The sequence below is a fragment of the Microtus oregoni genome, unplaced genomic scaffold (assembly GCF_018167655.1).
Source record: "Microtus oregoni isolate MIOR12 unplaced genomic scaffold, Mior012 000074F_000, whole genome shotgun sequence".
In the NCBI taxonomy this organism is placed as follows: Eukaryota; Metazoa; Chordata; class Mammalia; order Rodentia; family Cricetidae; genus Microtus; species Microtus oregoni.
The window spans coordinates 2,403,964-2,429,442 of NW_024543987.1; the positions used below are offsets into that span (position 1 = coordinate 2,403,964).

General features: G+C 32.4%; 1 protein-coding gene across 5 annotated transcripts in view; it reads left to right on the top strand.

Annotated features, from left to right (window-relative positions):
- The window catches only part of LOC121441191 (connector enhancer of kinase suppressor of ras 2), a 217,155-nt gene that overhangs the window by 107,034 nt on the left and 84,642 nt on the right, over window positions 1-25,479 (top strand). For 3 of the 5 annotated variants that reach the window (XM_041642326.1, XM_041642327.1, XM_041642330.1), the window contains exons 9-11: window positions 836-982; window positions 10,463-10,596; window positions 13,833-14,044. In XM_041642326.1, coding sequence (XP_041498260.1) covers window positions 836-982; window positions 10,463-10,596; window positions 13,833-14,044 — 493 coding nt within the window. The remainder of the gene's footprint in view (window positions 1-835; window positions 983-10,462; window positions 10,597-13,832; window positions 14,045-25,479) is intronic. The other 2 variants (XM_041642328.1, XM_041642329.1) reach the window with 1 other exon arrangement.

The window sequence follows — 25,479 nt, forward strand, 5'->3', positions numbered from 1 at the left end:
TGAAACCTTAATTACTTGATACTGTATCACTAATCCATTTTAAAAGCAAACTAACAAAAGTTCTATGTTTAAAATTTTTAAAGATGATTAGTGAAGTAATTTAACATGAATATTCATTAAGCCAGTTTTCAAATCATTTACTATTTGTCTTAATTGTCCTGAGCTGATATTTAAATAAAGCAGCTTCATTACATTTAGCTCACAAATATTAAGTTTATAGGGTTACTTGGAACACATTGGCAGTAGATGCTGCACTGAAGTAACATTACCATGTCATTTTTAAATCTATCTTTATACCATAATGAAAGGTTTATTTCACTGAAGCTGCTGCCCTTGCTTCAGAATGTTTCCTTGGTGTGTCCGTACCTGCTATCGGTAGCACAATATCAGTCACGAGTCTCTAAAAGATGGTGATGAGAAAGCCTGTGGTGTGGTTTGTTAGCTCAAGACTTTGCCAACTCATCATTTTCTGGCATGTGGACTTTTAAATTGTACTTGTGAAGAGCTTTGGCCAAGACCTCGCAGCTAAGCAGTATCAACGGTGATAGAATTTCTTTATATTCCAAATCACGTGAATGGCAAGATATGTTTTAGTCTCCGCTTTGATATGGTAAATGTCCATTATGTTGTCTCATAATTATATGGACTCTAATGCAATAATATGGTTAATAATTCAAACATAAAACTTCTCTCTTGAATATATATCTCCTGAAAATAGGTAGGCGGATACTCCGATTATGTGATTTCTTTTTTACTAATCTTATTAAAGGGGGAGAACATTAAATCTTTGAGTACTGTACCTCAATTTTATTGTAATGATTTTGCTGGTTACCAGGTGGGGTGGCAGTTGAAAAATTTGGTGAATGCACTACGAGAGGACCCGAGTGGTGTTATCTTAACTTTGAAAAAGCGACCTCAGAGCATGCTTACCTCAGCACCAGCTTTACTGAAAAATATGAGATGGAAGCCCCTTGCTCTGCAGGTAATAAAGCTTAATCATAAGTCATACACCATCATTTTAGCCATAGATTATCGCAGTAATGCTTCGTTTCTGTGCCTCATCTCAGCAGCATATGAATTAATCTTGTATGCTTTTGAAAATTTGTTTGTGAAATTATCTCTTCACTGCTTATCCTTATAGGCTTAATTGTGATGGAATTTGAGAGAATCACTAAAACCCAAGTGATAACACTAATTTAATTAGAAACCTAAAGCATAATTCTAAAACTTCACAAGTTAATCCACGCCAAAATATGGAGAGGGGAAAAAATGAAGAGGTTAACTTTTTGTGATAGGATCTTGAATATTATATGTTAGAATCACATCCACTTCTGGAAGAAGCTAGCAGATAGTTTATAGAGTTACTTTAAATAAGGAAATAAATTTGTACCTTATAAAGAGTAGAAATTTAATTTTCAAAATAGCAATTAAAAATTAACTAGTGTATTCCTCATTATAGCTCATTTTTCACTTGTCCACCCCCTGCCGCAGAAAAACCAGGGAGAGTGTTACATTTTACATCGTGAATATGAAAAAAAGAAGTTTTGCGGTTTTCTTCATTATGAAATTTTACTGTAAAATGTTAATTTGAGTGGTAATAAAGCACATAAGAGTTATTTAAAAGATATAAAATATTGTTATTGCACAAAGACAAGAAATCAATATATTTTTATTTCAATCAGGATATAATCCTTAAATGTATAATTGAATTTTTTCACCAATCTCCACTTTGTTAAAATAGTAGACTATTACCCTTTTCTAGAAATCTAGTTGATTTTTCTTTTTTAAATAGTTTCCCATCTAATGTAGAATACTGATAATTTCTCATATTAAAAAGAAAAGCTTCGTTATAGTCTCTGCTGTGTAAGATTTAGTAATTTTTCTACTAGTGCCCTTTACAAGCAACATTTTTTTCTAGTAAGTTTTCCATTAAACAGCTCTTATAAATATAATTTGTTTGCATTCTTTTAAACTTTACCACTTATCAGCCTTAAAGTTGGCATTATATTTAGATAATATTAAAACACATAAACTGTTACAATGTTAACATTTTTAATGCAAAACTTTTTCTAATTTTCAAATGAATAAATATAGATTGCATTAGTATTTCTAAATGCATTTGACTTACAATATTTATACCAAAATATCTTATGATTGTTAATGTTCTGAGGCTGTTTGCTTCATCTGGAATTTTCTATTGTCTATGCCAATGATCTTTTTTCAAAGTTTAAAGGAGTAGGAACACTTGAGAAGAGCCTCACACTTTCAGTTATAAATAGCTGGAAAAATCACTACTTGTGTGCAGTTTTTCATAAAGGGACCTAAACACCAAAAGAGATCCTAGTTCTTGTTGTTCCATGTACTTTGAAGTAGTCTGTTTAGTAATTTATTTCATTGTTAGATCTTTTTCCAGTAGCATAAACTGAAGTAGAGAATGAATGTTAATAGCAATTAACACTTTTATATAAAAAGTAAAATAATCAAAAAAACTAGTATTTTATATCTTATACATACACATGACATATTTTCTTCAAAGTTAGAGGGCAAAGATCTTTTAAAATTAATTCCATCATTTTGTACAATATAATTATGACATATTTTAAGGTACTGTTTTAGGTCTATTCTTATATAGCTATACATAAGCATTATCAAATCATTAATTATATTTATTTCTCACTACCTACTAATATATGCTGAATATTTTTATGTTTACCTTTTCATAATACTAAAATATGGGGGTGGATAATTTAAATAAGTACATATGTATATACCATATATCACAAATTTGTAAGTTTGCTATTTACCCCAATAAGAATTACCTAAAATGAATTCCCAATGTTCACCATCTCTAGATAAGTAAGCCTGTTAGTGAAAACAAAATTACTTTTAACATCTTTGAAAATAGCTTCAAAATTGACTTTTGCAAAGCAGAAGGAAAAGAATTGGTTTTTTAATAATTAGATTCTTCTAGCAGTGCTAAACCAAATTCTTGAGTGTAAGAATAATGTGTTCTGTACGTATACAGCAGCACCACCACCACACGGTCGTACAGCCTATTTCAGGACTGGATATTACACCATTATAATCAAGTTCTTTCATGAACTTAGGCTTTAGCCTGTACTTAAATCAATTCCACTTAGTGGAAACTACCTGATGAGAATTTTTATAGAATATAGATTTGAGAACAAGAGAATGGGGAAACACGTAAAAATTTTAAAATCTAGAGTTTGAATGCAGACTGTCCTAGAAAAGAAAAGTCAAATGATAAGATGAGGTTTGATGGCAATTGTGGATTGCTTCATACCTTTATCTGAGATATTTTTTCTTCCTAGTTCCTGAGAACCAGCCTCAGCTGTGAACCATAAGTACTAATGCAGTAACAGTCCTCTAGGTAGACACAAGCATCATCATTATTGTTTTCTTAATTCTGGTGTCTATACAAATCACCTGAGACTAGAATGCCTATTAATTCACTTACATATAAATCATCAAAATGCAAACTTGAAGTTTGAATTATGTTGGTTATTTTTATCAAGTATACCAGTAATTTAGTAGGAATTACTTTAATTAAAATCTACACAAAGAATCTGTGAAATTTATTTAAATCAGCATTTCTAGTTCATTTCCTAATTACCAGGCTTAACTTAACTATTAACTTTTTTCAAATAAATATTGCAATTGACTTTACATGGAGGTCAAAAATAGTGCATACATCTTTTTCAAACCAATTATTTTAAACAAAAATGGTAATAATTTTATTTATACAAATAAAATGGCATATATATCCTAAAGTATTTATTCCTAAACTGTTTCAAATAGGGCTACTCAATATGAATTAACTGCAATGAGAGATTTTGATTTGGAATTTCTTTGGAAATCATAGCCAAATAAGCAAAAGCATACAATCCAACTTCATGCTCACAGAGAAATTTCATCAGCACATTTCATGAAATTTGGCAGTTCTTTTGATAAAATTCTATTTTCTCAAACTTTTGATGCTAGACCTGAAGGACGTAAAGATCGCTTCATCAGATACAATGACCAAATTTAATTACATCTGAAAAACTGAATTCTGTTATCATCTGTGTATTTTCATAAGTAGCAGAGATGTCTGTCTGTCTTTGAGACCCAATCATTTATTCTAAGAAGGTAAACGGGGTACCTTGCCTTCTGAGAGCTGCTTTCAAATCATCTTAGTGGCGCTCTGCTAATTTCCAGGATGTGGATAAGCATGGTGACTGCATATAGTCACATTCGTCTATCGGTGAAATAAATTTCAGGGAGTGCTAAATAGGTCACAAGTATATGTTTAGATGGTTTGGCTACTAAATTAGGATGCATTGCAGCAAGAATATATGGACAGTCATTTTCTTCTTACAAGAGATGTATCGAAGAATTAGCTGGACGCTGCCAAGAAATCTCCTTAAATCATCACTGGGAGTCATTGAATTTTTAAAACTGTTAAAGAACCCAGCTTTTGGTGGAGAAAAACATCTCAGGTCAATCAATGCTAGAGTTCAAAATCTGATTTAAATATTGTTCAAGACATTTCATATGAATTAAGATAAAGCTATATGAATTTAGGAATAATTTATATTCCTAAATTATTTTCTACTCCATAAATCTCATATATTGATGCCATAGTTATTAGTATTGGCTTGTTATTTTGTACTTAAATTTTATTGTTTAATTAACCTTGATGGCAATTTACAGGATATTTAAGTGATTTGAGCAGGAAGGAAGTAGTCAACAGCAGTCAATTTTGTATATCAATTGGTATAACGACTATAGAATGGTGATCACATTCAATTTAAAGTGCATACAAATATAAATGGTTAAAGTAATTGTATAAAAAGTCAAAGCAGGAGCAGCAACAAAATTTATTTCAATATCCAAAATGCAAGTTGATGTTATTAAACAAATATTAGTGAAAGACAATTTGTACGTTTCTGAAAGTTGTTTTGAAAACATATTGTAAAGAAAATGTTTTATATGAGGTATAACACTACAAAATAATTTTAACTAAAACTGTAACTGGGCTGGCTGGACAACAGTACGATTTCTGTGTTTTACATGCTCATATTAGGAAATAACTGCACGCAGCTGTCATATCAATTATAATTCATCAGTGTTCAAACCATAAAATAAAAATCTAAGTAACATTTGCGGGTTTCAGCCTAATGCTTTTACAGTTTTAACACTGACTACAAATAAGAAGCTATGATGTGAAGTGAGCCGTTTTTAAACAATTGACAATTGAGTTAAGCTATGCTTTTCAGAGATTTTAAAATGTAAAGGGTTTCAAGTAAAACCTCAAATTCAAAAGTAGTTTCTTCGGTGAATATTCCATAATGTTGTTAACTATATTTTGGAATACATAACTTCAATTTTTATATTATCATTTAATTATGCATATAAGATTGAGCAGCACAAAATTACATACACTTGTCTTATTGTCAGTACAGATGATTTGATGGAAAAAGCTATTTTGTAATATGACTACAAAGGCTTTTTATTATATATTGTATAAGAACATACATATTTTGGTGTCCATATATCTGTGTTATTTAATTTCAAGGATCTAAGGTCTCCTGATCATATTCATGGTCTAAAAAATGTTTTCTTTATAGTCTAGTAAGAACAACAGAAAATTTATCTACTTATAAAAAGTACAAATATTTTAAAAAAAAGTACAAATATTTTATATTAATAAATCTGTATTTGATTAGAAGCTGTGAAACTGAGGGAGAATTTTTAAACAATGCAATTATTTTGCTTACATTATTTTCAAATATAATTTCTCACTTAGGAAAAGCTTGGCCAGGTAAAAAGTACACATTATTTTTTAAAATTATATCTAGCATTCTTTATGTGGTCATGAAATGTACAAAATTGTATGCAAATTCTTGTTTCCAAACCCAGAATACTTTTTCTCTGGAGCATTTGTTGGAATGATCAAGGAAATAATTGTTAATATAAAGTAATATTCTAATACTAAATGAAGCTAGTACTGGGAATTTAGTAAGAATGGGCCTGAACTGTGTAAGGACTTAAAGACTGTCCCATGCTAGAAAATTGAGGTATTGTGATCAGCTGGAATCTGTGATTATTTCTAAGAATAAAGAAAATGAATGGCTAGGTTATATACTTAATGTAATCTTTTGTATCTCAGTTGATATTTTTACCCCTGAAAGGGAAAACAAGTTTTTGTGTGAATTTGACATAAGTGTATTTTGGAACTAAATACTATTACAGTGTATAACATTGAAATATTGGGGTTGCCTCTATGTCATTGGGTTCACTGAAGACTTTTATATATCTAACTTCGCTGGATCATTTACTGAGGGCCAACTTAATTAAAATATGCTTGCCAAGGATTTGGAAATATAAAATATTTCAAGTAAAACTTAAAATTCAAATTACTTTCTTAAGTGTAGACATTCTTTTTAATAATCTTTACCAGAGACATCTCATATATACTGATTTACTTAAATATAGAGATTTCATATATGTGTATAATATATATATATTAGTTCTTTGCAGATGTGCTATTCGTGATATTAAAATTGGTAAATACAAAGACAAAAACACTTGATCCATCAAATAAATTTAAAGTAATGATTCACTTAATCTCTTGTAAAAGTTAAAAATTTTCTTTGACAATTACAACCCTCCATCAGTATGTAAACTAATCAGTAAGATGTTATTTCTGAAGTCTTCACCCATACTTCAGGGAATGATTTGTACCGTATTATATTTTAGAGAATGTTTTTAAGATATTTATATAGTTTAAACTGGCACTGAAATGCATATATAAATTCTAAGTAGATTTCTGAGTCCTGGTGACAATAGCAAGTGCCTGTTAAGCTTCTAAATGTACATTTAAAGAGATGCATATGACTTTGAACGTAAAAAGATAAGTGGCAGTGTTCTACAATAATTTATCAGACTTGATTTACAAGAGTAAGGTACACACATGCACACACATACACACACATAGACGTACACACATACACACACAGATGATCTTCTGTGTGAGAGTGCTGTTCAACCGGTGGAAGAGCTTTATGGTGTAAGAACCATACTGGATGTTATGACAAGGTCCTAAATAAAATCATTTGGATGGGAATTCAAAATGGACCTAAATCACACTTGGTTACATACCATAGTGCCATGTTATATTAAAGCCTTACAACAATATGCAGTCTTAAAACAATACTCTTAATTAATGATAGTAGTTTTTCCCATGCACATTTTAATAAACATGTTAAAGTTGTGAAAGAAAAAAATAGCATTATTATTTTTACTTAAAATGCCAATCTTTCTTAGTACAATTATAACTGTTACAATGATGCTATGTTAGAATAAATAATGATTTACAGAAAATGTTTCTAGGATAAGAGAAGCGATAGTTTAGTTTTTTTAAATTCTCTTACTTGAAATTTTTACTCAAAGAATATACCTATTAAAATTTGATTTGAATTCTGAAAGATCATTAGTTTTTTAATTGGGAGACGATAAACTTGTTATTTTCCATGTAATTTCATACTAATAGCAGATGTTTTTTGTTTTTGTTCATTTGGTTTTTTGCTTGTTATAATTAGGAATTTCTTTTTTTTTTCCTCAATGGTTGATTTCATCTTAATTTCATCATTTATTCTATGCCTTACACTGTTATTGTCTTCCTAAAGTTTCTTAATGATCTCAGAATTCTTTCAATCATTTAATTTTATACTATTTTAATTCTTGTCCGCAGTGTTTTTAATGTTAGGTCACAGTTTATTTTTTCATTGCCAGTGTCAAAGTTGATTTTTAATTTGATACTCAAATTAATATTTACTTTTTATCGCTGTTTAGCTTGATAAAAATAGCACAACTAGTACACAAAAATAATTATCTGTATATTGATTATTTACTATCTGTGCTTTAATTGCTGTAGAACGTACTGATAAGCCAGATTACACCAACACAATAAACCCATTAAAACACTTCTTCTGATTTACCTATCAATAAAATAAACACCCAGTTGAACTCAAGAACAGAATTGAATAATTCTTCTTTTGTTCGGTAAAAACAAGTTGAATTTTTTAAAGCAGTTCAATTAATTAGATCAGGGTAACGTAATCAAACCTGACATCTATTTGAACATTTTAAGCTTTTTTTCTTATATTAATCTTCCAGTATACTGATTCACATTTACTGATCACATTAGTAGCAACTCCTTGTTGAAAATAGAAAGGTACAAATACAGGAATTTGTAGGAAGTTGGCATTGCTAATCCTTAAGTCTCCTAGAAAGGAAATGTATACAGAATAAAATATTCTGCTAGACTTCACCTCATGCTTAAGGCATATTTAAATACCCTTGTAAAAATTAATACAATTCCGTTTTTCTTTGTTTTTTGTGGAGTGGAAAGAAAAAAGTATGTACTAAACAAACAAAAACTCTATATATCACCAAGGGAATGGAGAAACATCTTCAAACTGCAATTAGCAACCTTAAAATAGAGGAAAAAGAATAAAAAATTGAGTCAGATTGCTTTTTATGAAAAGCTTGTGTTATTAGGAAGTGGTTTAAGTTCACATAAAGTGAGATATTGTAACGTACCATACTAGTACATTAAAAAGCATACTAAATATTCATTTGTCTTCCATAGTAAATTGATTTTAAAATATTGGAAATTAATATAATGTGTAATAAGGTTTTCTTTTACTTCATGTTTATTATCATTATCTGTATTTAGAGCTAAAAGATAACAACAAAATAAAAAACTATAAGCAGTCATATTGCAGTAAATATGAGTATGTGTGTGTGCATGTGTATGTATCACTGAACCTTTCATTCAAATATTATAGAGGCATGAAACAGTCTTAGAATTTTCATTTAATATCATTGGGCTTCATGGCATTCATCAGTACAAATGACTCTTCCAGTCATCTACATCTCAAGAGTTTCTCATTGCCAAGAATTTTTTTTCTATAGGACAGGAATAGATTAACTGAATTCTATTCCAAAAAAAAAAAATTATATTGTCAGACAGAGAAGTTTTTATTGCATACTATCATAATGTATTAATTAATGTATAAAGTTTCTGACCATTGTAAGTCATCATATGATAGAAAATTAAATTTTATACATGATTATTCCTTTTTCCTGTCTCTCTTTCTTTAAGTTTGATTTTACATACATTTAAACTTAACCACCATTTTGGCAGAAAGTGTGATTTCAAGCTATTAAGGGGAGCTGTGTAATGAGGAAGGTCAAAATCATTAACTGATTCCCAAATTATGTAGCGTATCCCAGTAACCTACATTGTAATCTCCATTGTATTCACGCCTGACTTTCAAACAATTTTTGGTTATCTGTATGAAAGTAACGCTACAGTACAAAATAGTTGTAAGATGCATTTACTTGAGTTTCCAGCAATGCATGTTGAAGTAGTAGAATTGTGAGTCTATCACCTAGATATGCCAAATGTGTTTCATACAGGCTAAAATAGCACCATTTTGTCATACGAAGATGCAATTCATTTTGTGGTCATTATCATCGTGTTTGAGACTGCATTGAGATACTTATTTTAATGTTAATTGTATGTATACTTAATCAGTAAGATCTGTAAGATAAATATAAAAATTTGTGAATTTAAGTTTCAATTTAGGATAATGTTTTTCAATCCACAAGATTATTCTCAAATACTGTGAATCTTGGAATTGGGACTGCTCTTAAGACTAATGTGATTAAGTCGGTTTATACAGTATGTTTAGAAGGCAACTTCCTATTTAATACTTAAATCCAAGGTATCTATAGGCATGCAACCAAAGATGAGTTTTAAATACTAGATGAAAATATGTGTCTGTGAAAGATGAAATGTTTGTGTCTCCTTATTCACTATGCTTTTGAAGATGTGATATAAAATGGCTCTGAGGGCTGGGGATGAGACAGCTACCAGTGTTTATGTTGGGAGAAAGTACAGTTTTCTAGAAAATTCTCTCCTGTGTTGATAGCCATTTTTGCCTTCTTTGAGCATCTGTGACATTTCTTACTAATATAACACTATAGTTTTTCAAATGTCAGTCAGGATGTGAGGAAGCTAATTCTTTTATGAATTATTTTTATTAGCTTTCAAAAGTACAATTCTGGCAAAGTTAATTAAAATACATTTCTTTTTGTGAGTGACATGTCTTCTCATTATGAATCATTGAATGGTATTTTTACTTTATAAGTAGCTTTTGGATGGTTAAGCCATTGAAAAGGTGAGTTGGGAACTGCATTGAAAACTCTATTATTTGTTATTTGTTTGGGGAGGGATCAAAGAAATACCCATGTACAATAACATTTTTCTTTATTTCAGCCAAGTTCAAAACTTTGCACAAACAGATCATTTTTAAATGATAACTATGTGTCATTGTTGTTGTTTTGTGTTGTTTGTGTGCGTATGTATTTTCTTTTTCATTTTAACCAGCCTCTTATACCTAGAAGTCCCACAAGCAGCGTTGCCACGCCCTCCAGCACCATCAGTACACCCACCAAGAGAGACAGCTCTGCCCTCCAGGATCTCTACATTCCCCCTCCTCCTGCAGAGCCCTATATTCCCAGGTATAAGCTACCCATGGCATTATTCTGGACAGCTTCTAGAGAAAGGCTAATATAATAGCTCCTAAACTGGAAAGCTAGTTTTTCAAGAGCACTGTGAATAGTTTTTTCTGGAATTCTAAACATATTCTAGAAGGCAATTCTCATTATACCAAATGCTCTTTTGTTAATAATGACAACAACTAAATTTTAATAAGCATAAATTGGACAGTGAGTATCTTACACTCATAACCTTGCATAATAGGAAAGTAGTATTAAATAACCAAAATTTTTTTTTGGTTATTTTACAAGGTAAATACTAAGGGAGGATTTTTGCTTGTGAAGCTTTAAGAAATGTCAGTTTAATGTAAAACATTTCATATGTTTTTAAATGGATAGAGTTTATAGATGAGTTCTACACATTCTTAAGTAAAAGAAGTTGTATTTACTATCTCAAATTTTAGGTGATCATTAAAAGAATATTGTAATGGCATCTTTTATAGGGTAAGAATTTTGATAATATAAAAACATAATACTGGTTATATTTTGTACTTAACAAAATTTCTTTCTTTGTGTTGTAAATAATTATTTTAAAGGTCCTTAAATAATTATTCGCTATAATAACTAATTTGCCTTATTAACTCTACTATGTCTAATTAAGTGCAAAGACTATCTACTGGGGCAATGATCTTTTAACCTAAATACTTAAATCTAGAGCATAACCATGCATTTATTATTTTTGTACATGTACATATAAATTTAAGAAAAGTGAAATTGTTTCTATTACAGTGATTACTTTAAGTTCTTCAGAAACTCATACTATGAATATATACATATGCACACACATTTATATATTTAATTGTACATACATACTTATATATTATTACTTCATTCCATTAAAATTTTTTTTGCATGCATGGTACATTTCCAAATTTAACATTATTGAGTAGATTCCATATAGACATGTTTAATAAACTTGACATGTTGAGAAAGGCTGCTTCTCTATAATGTTATATTATAGAAAATGCCAGCTCTTGCAATTTTCTTCTGCAGGGAATGTCTATATAAATATAACATGGAAATTCAATAGTTCTGAATTACCTTATGGTACAACTGCATTAGTATTCATGTCATGGGCCCCGTAGAGAAACCTGCAAATTTACAGATAAACATAACCTTTCTCCAGTATTATGAATTCACTACAACTGTTTCCAAGCTAATTGCAATATCAATTTTTTTCCAATGGAGAATTAGCAATAACAGAAAAATACCAGGCAATTAGTTCAAGAAAAGCTTTCAGTTAACTAAAAATGAAATTTGCACTGAGATTTATATTTATGTTCTTTATATTTCCTAAGAGCTGGTTATATATTTATAATTCAATAATAAGAAATGTATTGGTTTTAGGAAGTAAAAAAGTAAATGATTATAATAATGATAACTTTACCTAGGAAAGAAGTAAATTAATAAGACAACTTTCTGATTTAGTCATCTTTGAGAATATTATTTATTGCTGTCTACATATTTAAAATATTTGGATTATAGTTCTTTGAATTGGGACATCTAAACATTTTCATGAAGATACAGAAATACAGACTTTTGGTAGGCCAAGACTCATAATTCTTAAATTGGCATATTTTAATAAATTCATCACTGTTTTATATGGTATAATGAAAGCTAATTAAAAATGATTCGAGTTTCTTTTGCAATTTTAAAATTTTGGTCTTGTTTTGATGTCGAATTAATGTTTTCTTATTTGATAACATTGATTTATGGGACACTTTTGGGTAACTGGGAACACCTAGAATCAATGAAGCACAACGATGCATGGAAGGAAAAGCATAGCTTTTACATTCATAGTCATGTTTTAGAAGACAAGGAAAATATCAGATACCTAGGGAAACATTTCCTAAGATAAATAAGGTGTTGTTTTAATTAGTCCTAGAGGGGATCTTTCATTAGGAGTTCAGTCATCCATTACTTTCTAAAAACCATGGCCTTGCACCTCGGACCACTCATGAGGGAAAATCGCAAACTAGACATTCTCACAAAGTGAGCAGTGCTCATTAAAGTTTCAAAATGTAAAAGGGGGGATTAAGTAGAAAATATATGATTGGGGGGCAATATGAGGTCACCCAAGAGAAGGTAGAGCTGCAGAGTGAGGAATGAATATGATTCAAATGCATTGAACACGTGAAATTTTCAATAAAAATAAAAAATGAAATTATTGTAACAAAAATATTTTAAAGGAAATATTTTTAAATAACAGCAATGAGATTTAGGAATCCCATAAAATGTCAAGAAAATGTCTGCTTAAATTATTACAGATGAAAAGTGGAATTGCTGTTCCCCAAATCCCATTTGTAAATTCCATATTTTACCATATTTTCTCCTATCTCCATAAGAAACATTGCTAATGTGTAATAATTTTTATATAGCCTTTCTGAATGAGCTCCACATAAACACCTTTTCTTTTTTTAAAAATTTATTTATTATGTATACAATATTCTGTCTGTATGCCTGAAGGCCAGAAGAGGGCGCCAGACTTCTTTACAGATGGTTGTGAGCCACCATGTGGTTGCTGGGAATTGAACTCAGGACCTTTGGAAGAGCAGGCAATGCTCTTAACCACTGAGCCATCTCTCCAGCCCCATAAACACCTTTTCAACTCTCAGGAAATACATAGAGTTTGAATATTTATAGTAACCATTTATAATAACATTAAAATTCATTTACATTAATAATCTGCTGTTTGAACTTCTTATAATACTGATTTATAGGTACTAATGTCATTCATAAGACCATAGTTTCCCTTTATTTTGGTGACAGAATCAGAAAGAACTTTGTTTTCAGCAACACAAATCCTGTCAAAACCAATAAGATAAACAGAAGAAAAAATCTATGATTAAATTGTTAGCATTATACCTAGTATCTTTCCTTCAACTAAAATCAATTTATGTGGTTAAATTATTTTTCTTCCTATGACATGACACAGTGAAAATGAACTAGAGCAGAAGTTTGTATTTCTAACTGGCATTTATTATCTGTATGACATTGAGGCAATTTATTTAACCATTGGGCCTCATTCTTATTTGAGACAAAATAGGAATAATTTTAACTAACCCTATAATTCTCAAAGAAATCTTATAAAAATCTGAAAATACATTGTAAAGGAATGGTATTATTTGTATTTTAAGGTCCCTCTAATTTTGTATGGCCCTAATGCTACACCCATCTCCTCTACCTTCACATTGCTTTAGGGACGAAAAGGGAAACCTTCCTTGTGAAGACCTCAGAGGACATATGGTGGGCAAGCCAGTTCATAAGGGATCTGAATCCCCAAACTCATTTCTGGATCAGGAATATCGAAAGAGGTTTAACATCGTGGAAGAAGATACCGTCTTGTATTGCTATGAATATGAAAAAGGACGATCAAGTAGTCAAGGAAGACGAGAAAGCACACCGACCTATGGTAAGAGTTCCTTCTTCTCTGGTTTATATAAGGATACACATCTTCCCGGAGTTTTTTGATTGCCTTTAAGAGATTTGGAGTGGTGAGATTACTGGATCCCTCTCCAATTGTTAAAATCCATCAGTGTCATCATGTACTTCTGAGTAGACTACTAACAATTTCAGGCATAATATTAGAAAGTTTTCTATATTTTCTAATGACTAGTAAAGATTTTAACTCAGAATGGCATATGAAAATTGTAGAATCACATGTATTTCTTCTCTGATAGGTGATAAATTAAGTCAAGAGTTTTATAAGTATAAATGCTTATAACTAACATGATTTCTTTGAAATAAAATCATTGATTTAATCCTCGAGGATTTTTTTGTTGTTGTTTTCAAGACAGGGTTTCTCTGTGCTGCTTTGTAGCCTGTCCTGGAACTAGCTCTTGTAGCCCTGGCTGTCCTTGAACTCAGAGATCCTCCTTACCTCAGCCTCCCAAGTGCTGGAACTTAAGGTGTGTACCACCACCGCCCAGCAATCCTTGAGGATTTTTAAAGAAGCATTTAGATAGGCTTTTCTGAGGAAAATAGTGTCAGATTTTATATTCTTCTAAGAAGTTTAAGTGATTGATCTTGTCTTTGAGTAGAAGAAACTGTTAACTAGAAAGGACAAACCTAAAAAAAAAAAAAAAAAAAAAAAGGACAAACCTTATTTAGGGCATAGAATTACTGTTAGGATTTTTATTGTTGACTCTTCATTTTCTTTGTATGATCAAGAAGGTAACACAGTCACAGTTGAAATTGATACAGTGTATCTCCAATATTTGCCTGTGAAGATGCCTGAAATGTAAAATGAATGGATTTAATTGGAAGTCTATGCTTTTTCCCTGTCCAGTGTCAAATTAATCCTTAAAAGTGAGGAACATACACTTTGGGAAAAGGCAAGATCCTTCCTAATTAGTACAACCTGCTCCATCCTCTGTTCCCAAAAGACAGCTTATATCTTCTTATACATGCTTAATTTTCTTACAGCTATTTGGTAAAGTTATATATGTAAAGTTTTGCCAAACAGTTGCCTTAAGAATAAAAAAAGGAAATAATAGTTACTCCTCTTTTAATTACAAGGAGTAAATAAAATGATATAAATAAAGTTATTCGAAAAGTTCCTGGCAAACAGTACCAACTTTTTACATCTTTTAAACTCCTGTGTCTACATTACTTATATTTTGGAAGAAAACTTTATAGTAAAGGACAATAAATTTATAACTAGTTCCTTGTAGTCACCATATAAAAATGATTTATTTAAGACCATTAATAAAATAATCATAACATTTAAAAAAAAAAGAATAGAAACCAAGGTCGGCAAAGTGTCTCCATGGGTAAAAAGTGCTTGCTGTGCAAGCCTGACAATTGGAGTTTGGCCCTGCAACCCACTGAAAAGCTAGAATACAACTCCCAGAAGCTCTACATGGGACCTCATGGTACATCCACACATGTACCACGACACATACACAAACCCCTACACACACACACACAAATAGTGATAAGAATAAAGAAATGAAAAGAACATGAGCGCTTACAATCATTTGTGTTTGTCTGTGCATGCGCTTCTTTGTCATAAGAATAAGCATTTATATTTTTAACATAACTTTTAAAATTATTTTTAAAACAACATTTTTTTTTATTTTACATACCAATTCCAGTTCCCTCTTCTTCCCCTCCTCTAGCTCCCCCACATTCCGCCACTTCATCCCTATTTTCTGGAGAGGGTGAGGCCTCCCGTGGGGAGTCAACAAAGTCTGTCACATCACTTGAGACAGGACCAAGGCTCTCCCCACTGTATTTAGGCTGAGCAAGGTATCCCTCCAAGAAGAATAGGCTACAAAAATCCAGTTTATGCACTAGGGATAAATCTTGGTCCCTTTGCCAATGATCCTACAGACTGCCCCAGCCACACAACTGTCACTCACCTTCAGAGGGCCTACTTTAGGCCTATACAGGTTCCCGACTGTCAGTCTAATTAGTGAGCTCCCACTAGCTCAGGTCAGCTGTTTCTGTGGGTATCCCCATCATGGTCTTGACCCCTTTGCTCATATTATTGCTCCTTCTTCTCTTCTACTGGTCTTTGGGAACTGGGCCCAGTGTTTTGCTCTGAATCTCTGCATCTGCTTCCATCAGTTACTGGATGAAGGTTCTATGATGACAATTAAGGTAATCATCAATCTGATTACAGGGCAAGGGCAGTTCAGGCACCCTCTCCACTATTGCTTAGATTCTTAGCTGGGGTCAACCTTGTGGATTCCTTTGAATTTCCCAAGTGCTAGATTTCTTGCTAGCCCCATAATGGCTCCCTCTTTCAAAATAAGTGGTTTTTAAACATAAAGCAAAGGAAACCACCCACAAATCACAATCCCAGAGAACCTAGACAACAATGGGGACCCTAATAGAGACATACACAGATCTAATCTACATGGGAAGTAGAAAAAGACAAGATCTCCTGAGTAAATTCGAAGCACGGGGACCCTGGGAGAGGGTTGAAGGCGAGGGAAGAGGATGGGAGGGGAGCAGAGAAAAATGTAGAGCTCAACAAAAATCAGTAATGTACAAAAGTGGAAAAAAAATAAAAAGATATCCTTTTCCTTGGTCTGCCTCGCTCTCCTTACCTCATCTTGGCCATCCCATTCTGTACTGAAAAGGGCTTAGTCCACTTAAGCCTCCCAACAATAGTATATCTATACATGAAAAAAATCTAAACTGCAAAGAAATTAAATAGTTCGCACAGCTACTAAGTAATGAGCTGAGATGAACTACCCATGGATATTTGTTGACCCTATCAGTGATGAGAGCTTGCCATATATGATTAAAAAGGAATTCTCAAAAACTCTAGAAAAAATCATTTTAAAACATTTCATTAGTCTTTCCAAACTCGAATTTTATTTCAAGCAAGCAGAAGTAGTCCTAATTTTATGTCTTAGCTTATATGTTATTTTGTATCTATTCACCAACAATAAACATGTATTTATATAAACATGGCCCTGACAGCTTTTTAAAAAGCTTCCTATATTGTGGGTAAGGAACAATGGTGTGGCTTATCCTTTTAAACCGGGGTAAAAGGTTTCATTTTACTAACAATAAAAACCAAAATAATTTCAGATTATATGCAAAAGTAGATCTATTTATAAAACCAATGTCAATTGGGATTTACTATTATTCTCTGTAGTACCAACTGTGTCCCCAGATCCTATCTATCACCTGACTACTCCAGAATGACCCTGAAGGCATACAACTTTATGCTTCACTTTTCTCGTTTATTTAATGAAGATGATTTCTGCCTCATAGAGTTTTTGTGAGAGTTTAATGACAATGCACTGTAAATTGCCTCAGTACCCAGTATATTAGATATTAATTTTCATTATTGTCATTACAAAATTAAAGGAAAATAGAATTAAATCACATTAACAATTGGTTTCATCTTCCCAGGCTTCAAATGGAAAGGTTCAATTTAATAAAAATCAGTTGCTTGGCAACTTTTCAGAGCAGAACTATTTTCCACCAGCTTCCTCTGCTAGTGGATTCCATGCCCCTTCTGTTTCATGAAAGAACACCGTTACAGTTACATTTCTACGTAACAAATTCAGTTAAAGAGTAGGCACAATTGGCTGAACCCCTTTGTGGCCACAGGAAGTCAAATTTCGTAGGAACAGAAGGGAAATAATTTAAAATATCTCAAGAACCATGTGAGCTGGGAAATGGAAACCCAGACCTTTTCTCATTGGTTGAAAATCTAACTCCTCATCAAAAGCATATAAATGAATGTGTATAGTATTTTGGACATTATTCTCATAAATGTTTGTGCATTGAGTAAACTTAGTGTCTAGAATATTATACCTTGACATTTTCAACTTCACTGATAAAAGAAAATCAAATATTTCCTCTCTTTTAGTCACCTAAATAGTAAATGGCTTTAATGATCTATTGTCATATGGTGAAGGGGCAAGTTCTACTACTTGGGAAATAAGAATGATATCTGTACATTTCAAAGTTTGTTGTCATACTTACTCCAATGCCTTTCTTTTTTTTTAAAGACCAGGCTGGCCTTGAACTCACAGAGATCCGCCTGCCTCTGCCTCTCAAGTGGTAGGATTAAAGGTGTACACTACCACCGCCCGGCTCCATTGCCTTACTTTTTTTATTAAAAATTATTCTCTTTGAAGACACCAAATTATAACTTAAGCATTTTTTTCTAAATTCTTAAAGATTTAAATACACAGAATTCATTTATATTTCTTTCATTTCTGAATAGCTGGCTTCTCTCTTTCTTGTCACTTTCCATTATAAATAACTTCCTTTGAAAGTAAAAATTGGGTTTATTTCATTAGCTATTCTAGAGAGGAAAAAAAGTTGTACTGTCCACAGAAGATCTATCTATATATTCTAGTAAGAAATACTATTCCCAAAGGAGTAATCATAGAATTTAATGAAGGAGAAATGTGAGATATATACTATGCTCACAGGAATTATTATTCTTTTTGGACTTTTTGAAAAAAAGTATAAATATTCTACTTTGGGGAGCTTCACAGAATGGTTTTTAGCATCAAGCTAACTGTGATTAGAGACCATGTAACTAATGGATAAAAATAAGAAAGTATATTCCTATTATGAGAATTAGAGTAATCATCTAGGGAAGGCTCTCTTTGTCAATTTCTATAGCTTTGTTGATAAAGTTATTAAAGCACATTAGTTTCAAAGTCAGGTTGCTTGTGTTGGTGTCCGAGCTTGGCTATACTTGAACTTGAGCTTAATAGAGGCTACACTTACACCTCAGGATTTCGTCTGGAAAAACAGAATAGCAGTACTATTACTATATCTGTAAGAACTAAACATTAGCTTACATATGTTTGTCACTTAGCACAATGTTTTTCTCATTTGATGTTCTTAAGAAATGGTACCTAGATGGGTGGTGGTGGCACACACCTTTAATCCCAGCACTTGGGAGGCAGAGACAGGCGGATCTCTGTGAGTTTGAGGCCAGCATGGTCTACAGAGCTAGTTCCAGAACAGCTAAGGCTGTTACACAGAGAAACTCTCTCTCTCGAAAAACCAAAAAGAAAGAAAAAAAGAAAAGAAATGGTATCTAAATGGCTTGGTAAGTGGTTGCTGCTCATAAATAAAATGTGCCGAAGAATTTCATCTGCTTTTGAATCGTTTTAGCACTTAATGTCCTCCCTGTTATAGGACCTAGTAAATAAAGGATTAAAACAGTAAAGGTATATCTTCATATTTGGTCTCTCTACTAAAGCAATAGCCAACTATTGAAGTCTTAGACAGGATAAAAGGATAAAATGATGTGGGAAATAAATAAAAGTGTTGGAAACTCTGAAAGACATGGGCCCTTGGAAGAAAGGTTTGTTTTGCAAGCATTCAAGGAAACAGCTATTAGATAAAATAGTAAAGAAAAGGAGACTTTCAATAGGTTCCAGAGCATTAATATACAGAAAAAAAAATGTAAAGATAGCTGTTCAGAATGGTTATTTAGTTCTCTTTTCAAAAGAATAACAACACCTTCACATGACTATCAGTGGAATAATGTGGTCCATATGAAATGGTGCTCCCTGTACAGACAGAATGGAAAAGCCAAGAACAGAAAGTAACAGCATTTCTCACCTGGAGGGAGTCATACCCATCAGAAGACATTTGACAATTTCTTAGCTAATTTTGTCTTTGTAATAATGGCATAATAAAGGGTACAGGGTCTTTTTTGAATACCATCTTTTTTGTTAATTAAATTTTTTTATTTACTTTACATCACAATCGCAGTTTCCTCTCCCTCCTCTCCTCCAGTTCCCTCCCCTGCCTCCCTTCTACCCCCACCCCCAGCATCTATCTACTCCTCCTGCATCTCCATTCAGAAAGTGGCAGGCCTTCCATTGGCATCACAAAGCATGGCAGGATGCAGGTTATTAATGTTACCCAGTACATCAAGGAGAAGATAAGGTTGCTAATCTGCATCGCTGCAATGTACCATACTGTATCCAAACGTAAGAAGGCCAGAATGTTGTTGGTGAGAAACCCTGACTACCTTAACAACCAATTCACAGAAATAGATACTAGAAAAAAATCAAACTTAGAGAACTTATATAATACAGAGATCATTGTCTTGTTTTTTATTTGTTTGTTTTTTAGTTAAAAGAGCCTAGGGAATTAGCCCTTTGGAAATATATACCTACATTTATTCATGATTAGCATATTCTCTGATCAAAAATAGTATGTGATTGTAAGTGTCTGTAATTATCTATTCTGCCCCCACAGTTAAACAAACTAACCATAATATCCTCTGGAGCTAGATATGATACATTATTTCCCTAGCTAAAATTGGAGTGCATTTTCTCTTATTGCAAATGTAACAAGCAACAGTTGCTAACATATAGATAAAGCTGTTAGTGTTAGCTTTCAAATCACAAATGTGAACTAAGTAATCTGACATTTTCTTGACAATTTTCTATAAATCTCTGGTTTTGAAAATCCATTTAAGAAAAGTTACGTAGTTAAATAAGACTATGGTATAATCATATTTTTTACTCCTCTTGTAGATTAATAAATGCAAACTGTGTTGAATGCCTTCTTGCATTTGGACTATATCCAGTGTTTCTCTAATGCATTTGTACATGAGTCTTTGTTTCTTTGGGTCACAAAATAGTATTAACTTTCCAGTGGAACAAATGCTTAATAGAACACATTTGGGAAACACTAAAAGGCTTGGAATTCAGCTTAAACACTCCAGATTGTTGATATCTGTATTAAAGCTGAGTGTAGCAAGAGGCCAATGTATTTATCAAATCCTGTTTTACTCCATGTTCTACAATATTCAAAGGAGGGCCCAGACTTCTTCTGCCACTTAGTATTGAAAATATCCTAATCCTTCCTCATTCCTTCCACAACTCTCATGTGATTGTCGCTGTATAGGAGCAAACATTAAGATAAGAAATACTGACTTCTCAAATTCATCTGACTACATGGCGAACTCAAATTAATTATACACACACAACGCACACATATCCCTCCTCTTGCTAGAATTACCTTTATAAAAGGTAATTTGATTTAAAAATAGCCTAGTAATTAAGCATTAAAATGACCATGATTGTTTACCACTGTCTCCTTCACTTACATCACTCCTCATTTGTGTATATATATATAAGTCTACATCACTTTTATAAAGCAGTAGGAAAACAAACAAGATGAGACTTTTTTCTCTTTATTTATTCTTCTCTCAAATACATCTGAACCACATCCTCTCCTCCCTCCACTCATCCCAGACCCAACCTCCTCCCCTCTCCCCCAGATCCACTGCTCCTCCATTTCCCTTCAGGAAACAGCAAGCCTCCAAGGGATATCAACTGAACACAGCACAATGAGATGTGACTTATTTTTAGAAAAAAAATATTGCAATTGTTTTTTGTCTCTCATCAGTGAAACTGAAAATAGTAACAAATTCAAAGTTTATATTGGATTTTTATTATTTATACTTGTTATTATAAACTATTCTTAAACAAATAGCCTGTTGAAATACTTACAAACCACTTTTTCCCAAGGTGTTTTACCTAAAAACAAAATTTTTAAATGTAACACTGAATATGAAAGCACTCACCCTTACTTATTTTATTAGATCCACATACGTTTTCATTCTCCTTCAGAAAAATTACTGACTTTCCATTAATTCAGATTTTCTTTCTCTTCAAATGTGTGTTTCTTTACCTTAAATAACCCCAGGATGTTTTCCTAGAGATGCAGTCAACCATCTGAAAGTAATTTTTGTGTCTGGTATGTGCAGAGTTTGATGGGTTTACATAGCATGCTTATAGCTTAAGCATTCCTTACTATACTCGTTTTCATCAAATTATTGGCTAAAATATTTAGAACAGATGTGTATATATGTAACTTTCCTGTGAGAATTAAGTAATAAGTCAGACTTTTGGAGAGTTTCTCTGCACGTTTTTTTTTTTTAACTTTTGCCAACTATGAAAAGAATATTGCTTCCCAGGTGCTATTTATTATCCTGAAACCTAATGATTTGTGTGTGGAGGGAGGAAAGGGAGAATGGTAAAATTGGAAAAGGAAGCAGCTCACTGGTGTTTCAACGGACATGCTACCCATGGAAACGTTTTTAGAAGATAAACCAGGAACAAGGACTTGTAGTTCTGACTTGCCTACCAGGCAGCTTTGTAAAGCTCAATTTGGCCTTTTTTTTAAATAATGAAGTGATTAAGAGTACTTCTGCTCTTCCAGAGTTGTGTGTGTGTGTATATCCATGCCCATGACAGACTCTCACACAGACATACAAATAAAAATCTTTTAAAATTGTTTCAAATGTAGTGCATGGACCAGAGTGATATACTACCTTGGATGGATGGGAAAGAAAGGAAGAGGAACAAAGCTATGAAAATACAAACACTGAGGTGTGATTTAGAGCATAGATGGTCGGGTCCAGTGCATGAAGAAACCCCTTGTTGTTATTTTGTTTTGTTTTGTTTTTAACAAGCTGCTTAAAAGTACAGAACAGTTGTTGCATTTAAGGCACTATTCAGAGTATGGGAATACCGCAAGTAAAGAAAGAGTACACTACAGCAGAGGCGTGTTTTTTCTCATTAAATTTATATTTAATTTCCCTAAAAGAAAGACATAAACCATTCAACTAAATCACTACTTATTTGAACAAAGTTGGTATATCATGAAGAACAAGAAGAAATGAACAAGAATTATGTCATGGAAGAAGTAGGTGTCTCTGCTTACTTCTGAATGATACATGTGAATTTAGAGAGAAAAGAGAGTAAAACGTGAGGGACAGACCCCTGGGGGGAAGTATGAACAGCATTTCAAAGAAAGAATAATCTATCACCAATGCTGCAGACACAGCAGAAAGGTCAAGAGGTCTAAACTGAGTTCAAGTTAGCAATGTGGAAGTCCTAGTGTCCTTGTAGTAGATGTTTTGGTGGAGTAGTAAGGCAAAGCAAGCATTCAAGAGAGGATATGGAGAAGAATTGGAGGTTGGTCATCTAAAGCAGCTTTCTGATGGTGATTTTGATGAAATAGAGAAAGCTAACAAAGTGCTGGGTTGGTGGATTATAGGGTTGCTTTAAGGCATTCTCTTTAATGCCTTTAGGGTGAGAGGCAATAAGTTCAAATGAGCAATCTGATGACTTGTGGTTTCCTTACTATGTGACATCCTTTTATGAATGCCATCTCTGAACCTGTGATGGATAGTCATAACAAAGCTGTGTAAGATCTGGTTACTGAGAGGAAGTAGAGCAACATCTACGTAGACAGCAACAATATAGTATAGTAAGCATTGTATATATACCAAAGGTATCGGGAATGATGCTAAGGGAATACAACAGGTTGAGCAAATCATTCTGTCATTTGGCATTCTAGTATTTTTAATATCACCTAATAAAGACATTTATTTTTAAGCAATTATATGTACTAGTGTTAAAGAAGCTATTATCTTTTTAGTAAATTTTACCTCAGAATAATTTAGATACATCGTTATAAACTACTCTATTGTTACCTATAATCTTAACATTAGAAAATCATATCCCATTTGTGGGGAGTTTTCAGTTAAACATAGTTCATATTTTTAAAGGCTGCTTGCCATTAATCTTGAAATAATATTCAGTCAAACCACAAAATATTTATTCACACTTACTAGACCACAATAAAAAGTACAACCCCAGCTACTATAATGATGCCAGTTAGAAAACTCCAGATGTACAGCACATCTAAATAACAAAGCATTGGTTAGAAGATAAGGTATTAATGCAGAAGTGTGACCAGGCTCCTGGATAAGATTCAAAGTGAACTCCAGAAGTAACAGATGCCCTATCCTTTTAGAAATAACATTTTACTCTAAGAGGTAGTGAATAACAAAAAAAAATTTAGAGGAGCTGTAGTTTTCCTTTCTTGACGGCAGTTCTCTCTGTAATTTTTCTCATAAAATAATAATACTAACTGCATCCTCAAAACTTAATGCAGTGCTATGTAAAGATAGTACATTTTCCACAGTAGGTTTTATAGATTTATAAACATTTATGTAATGGTAGATCAAATGTGTTTTAATTTTGTGAGCCAATGTTTTTGTTGAATTCTTAAGTATATGATCTTAAAATATATGCATAAATCACAGTATATACTTAAGTACACTACAACTATAAAGTTCTTTTACCATTTGAACTTAGTATCTCATGAAAATAAATCTGTTTCTATATTTTAGTGGAAGAGGACATTTTAAAGTAACATTGAGGTTGGGCAGTGGTGGTGCACACCTTTAATTCCAGCACTCAGATCTCTGAGTTTGAGGACAGCCTGGTCTACAGAGAGACTTTTGGGAGAGACAGGCTACACACAGAAACCCTGTCCCAAAAGAAAAAAAAACTAATATTGACAAGCAAAATTATTTAGTTTTACCTAAGTCAATGTCTAACTATTTTTTAAATATTTATTTTAAATTTTCATTGTTGGATTTATAATAATAACACAACCCTGATTTCTATTGCTGTGATCAAACACTATAACCAAAAGCAACTTTTCATTTCAACTAACATATATGTCCCTCATAGCCCATCCTACAGGTAAATCAGGTCATGGAAAAAGGGATAGAAGAATGGGCCACTAATAAAAACTGCTTAATGGTTTACTTACTCAGTGTGCTTTCTTATATTCCACAGAACCACCTGCCCAGGGATGGCACCACTGGGCTAAACTTTTTCACATCAATCATCAGCCCTCCCCCCAAATAAAAACAAAACACAGGCTTGCCTATAGGCTACTCTTATGGAGACATTTTCTCAATTAAGATTCTCTCTTCTCAGATATGTCTAGGTTTGTGAAGGTTTCCAAAAATCAACCAGCACATCTGATTTCTCGAAAAAGGAATTTTAATTCTTTCTGGCCTTTTCTGAAGTCTTTGTATTTTCCTTCAATTTTGTTTTGGTAATGTACAGTATAATTAAGTTAAATAATGACTTCCAGAATCATCAGTATAAAAGTCATATACATATTTGTTCCTCTAGCAACTGAAACATAAATTAATGGGTTAACTCTGTTAGCATCTTAGATATTACCCAGTTGCAATGACTACATTCTGCGTGTCCTATGCTATGTGAGAAATGTCTCTGCTCTTCTTGTGTTGATACTTGACTCCAGACTACTAATGCTTTTAAAACCAACACATGAGTTTTTCAATACATAACTGTTTGTTTATTTGATAGTAAATGAATAATTCTTATTTATTAGATTTTTGCTTTTCAAAACAATATTTTGGTGGCATGTAAAGGTGCTATTAGCTGCATTAGTTTTGGTATGCATGCTAAAAGAATAAGTTGTGGCTGTCTTGGAAATGTAGCACTTATAAAATGAAAAATTTGGGGAACTGATCAATAAAGCAATGGAATAGGAATTTTT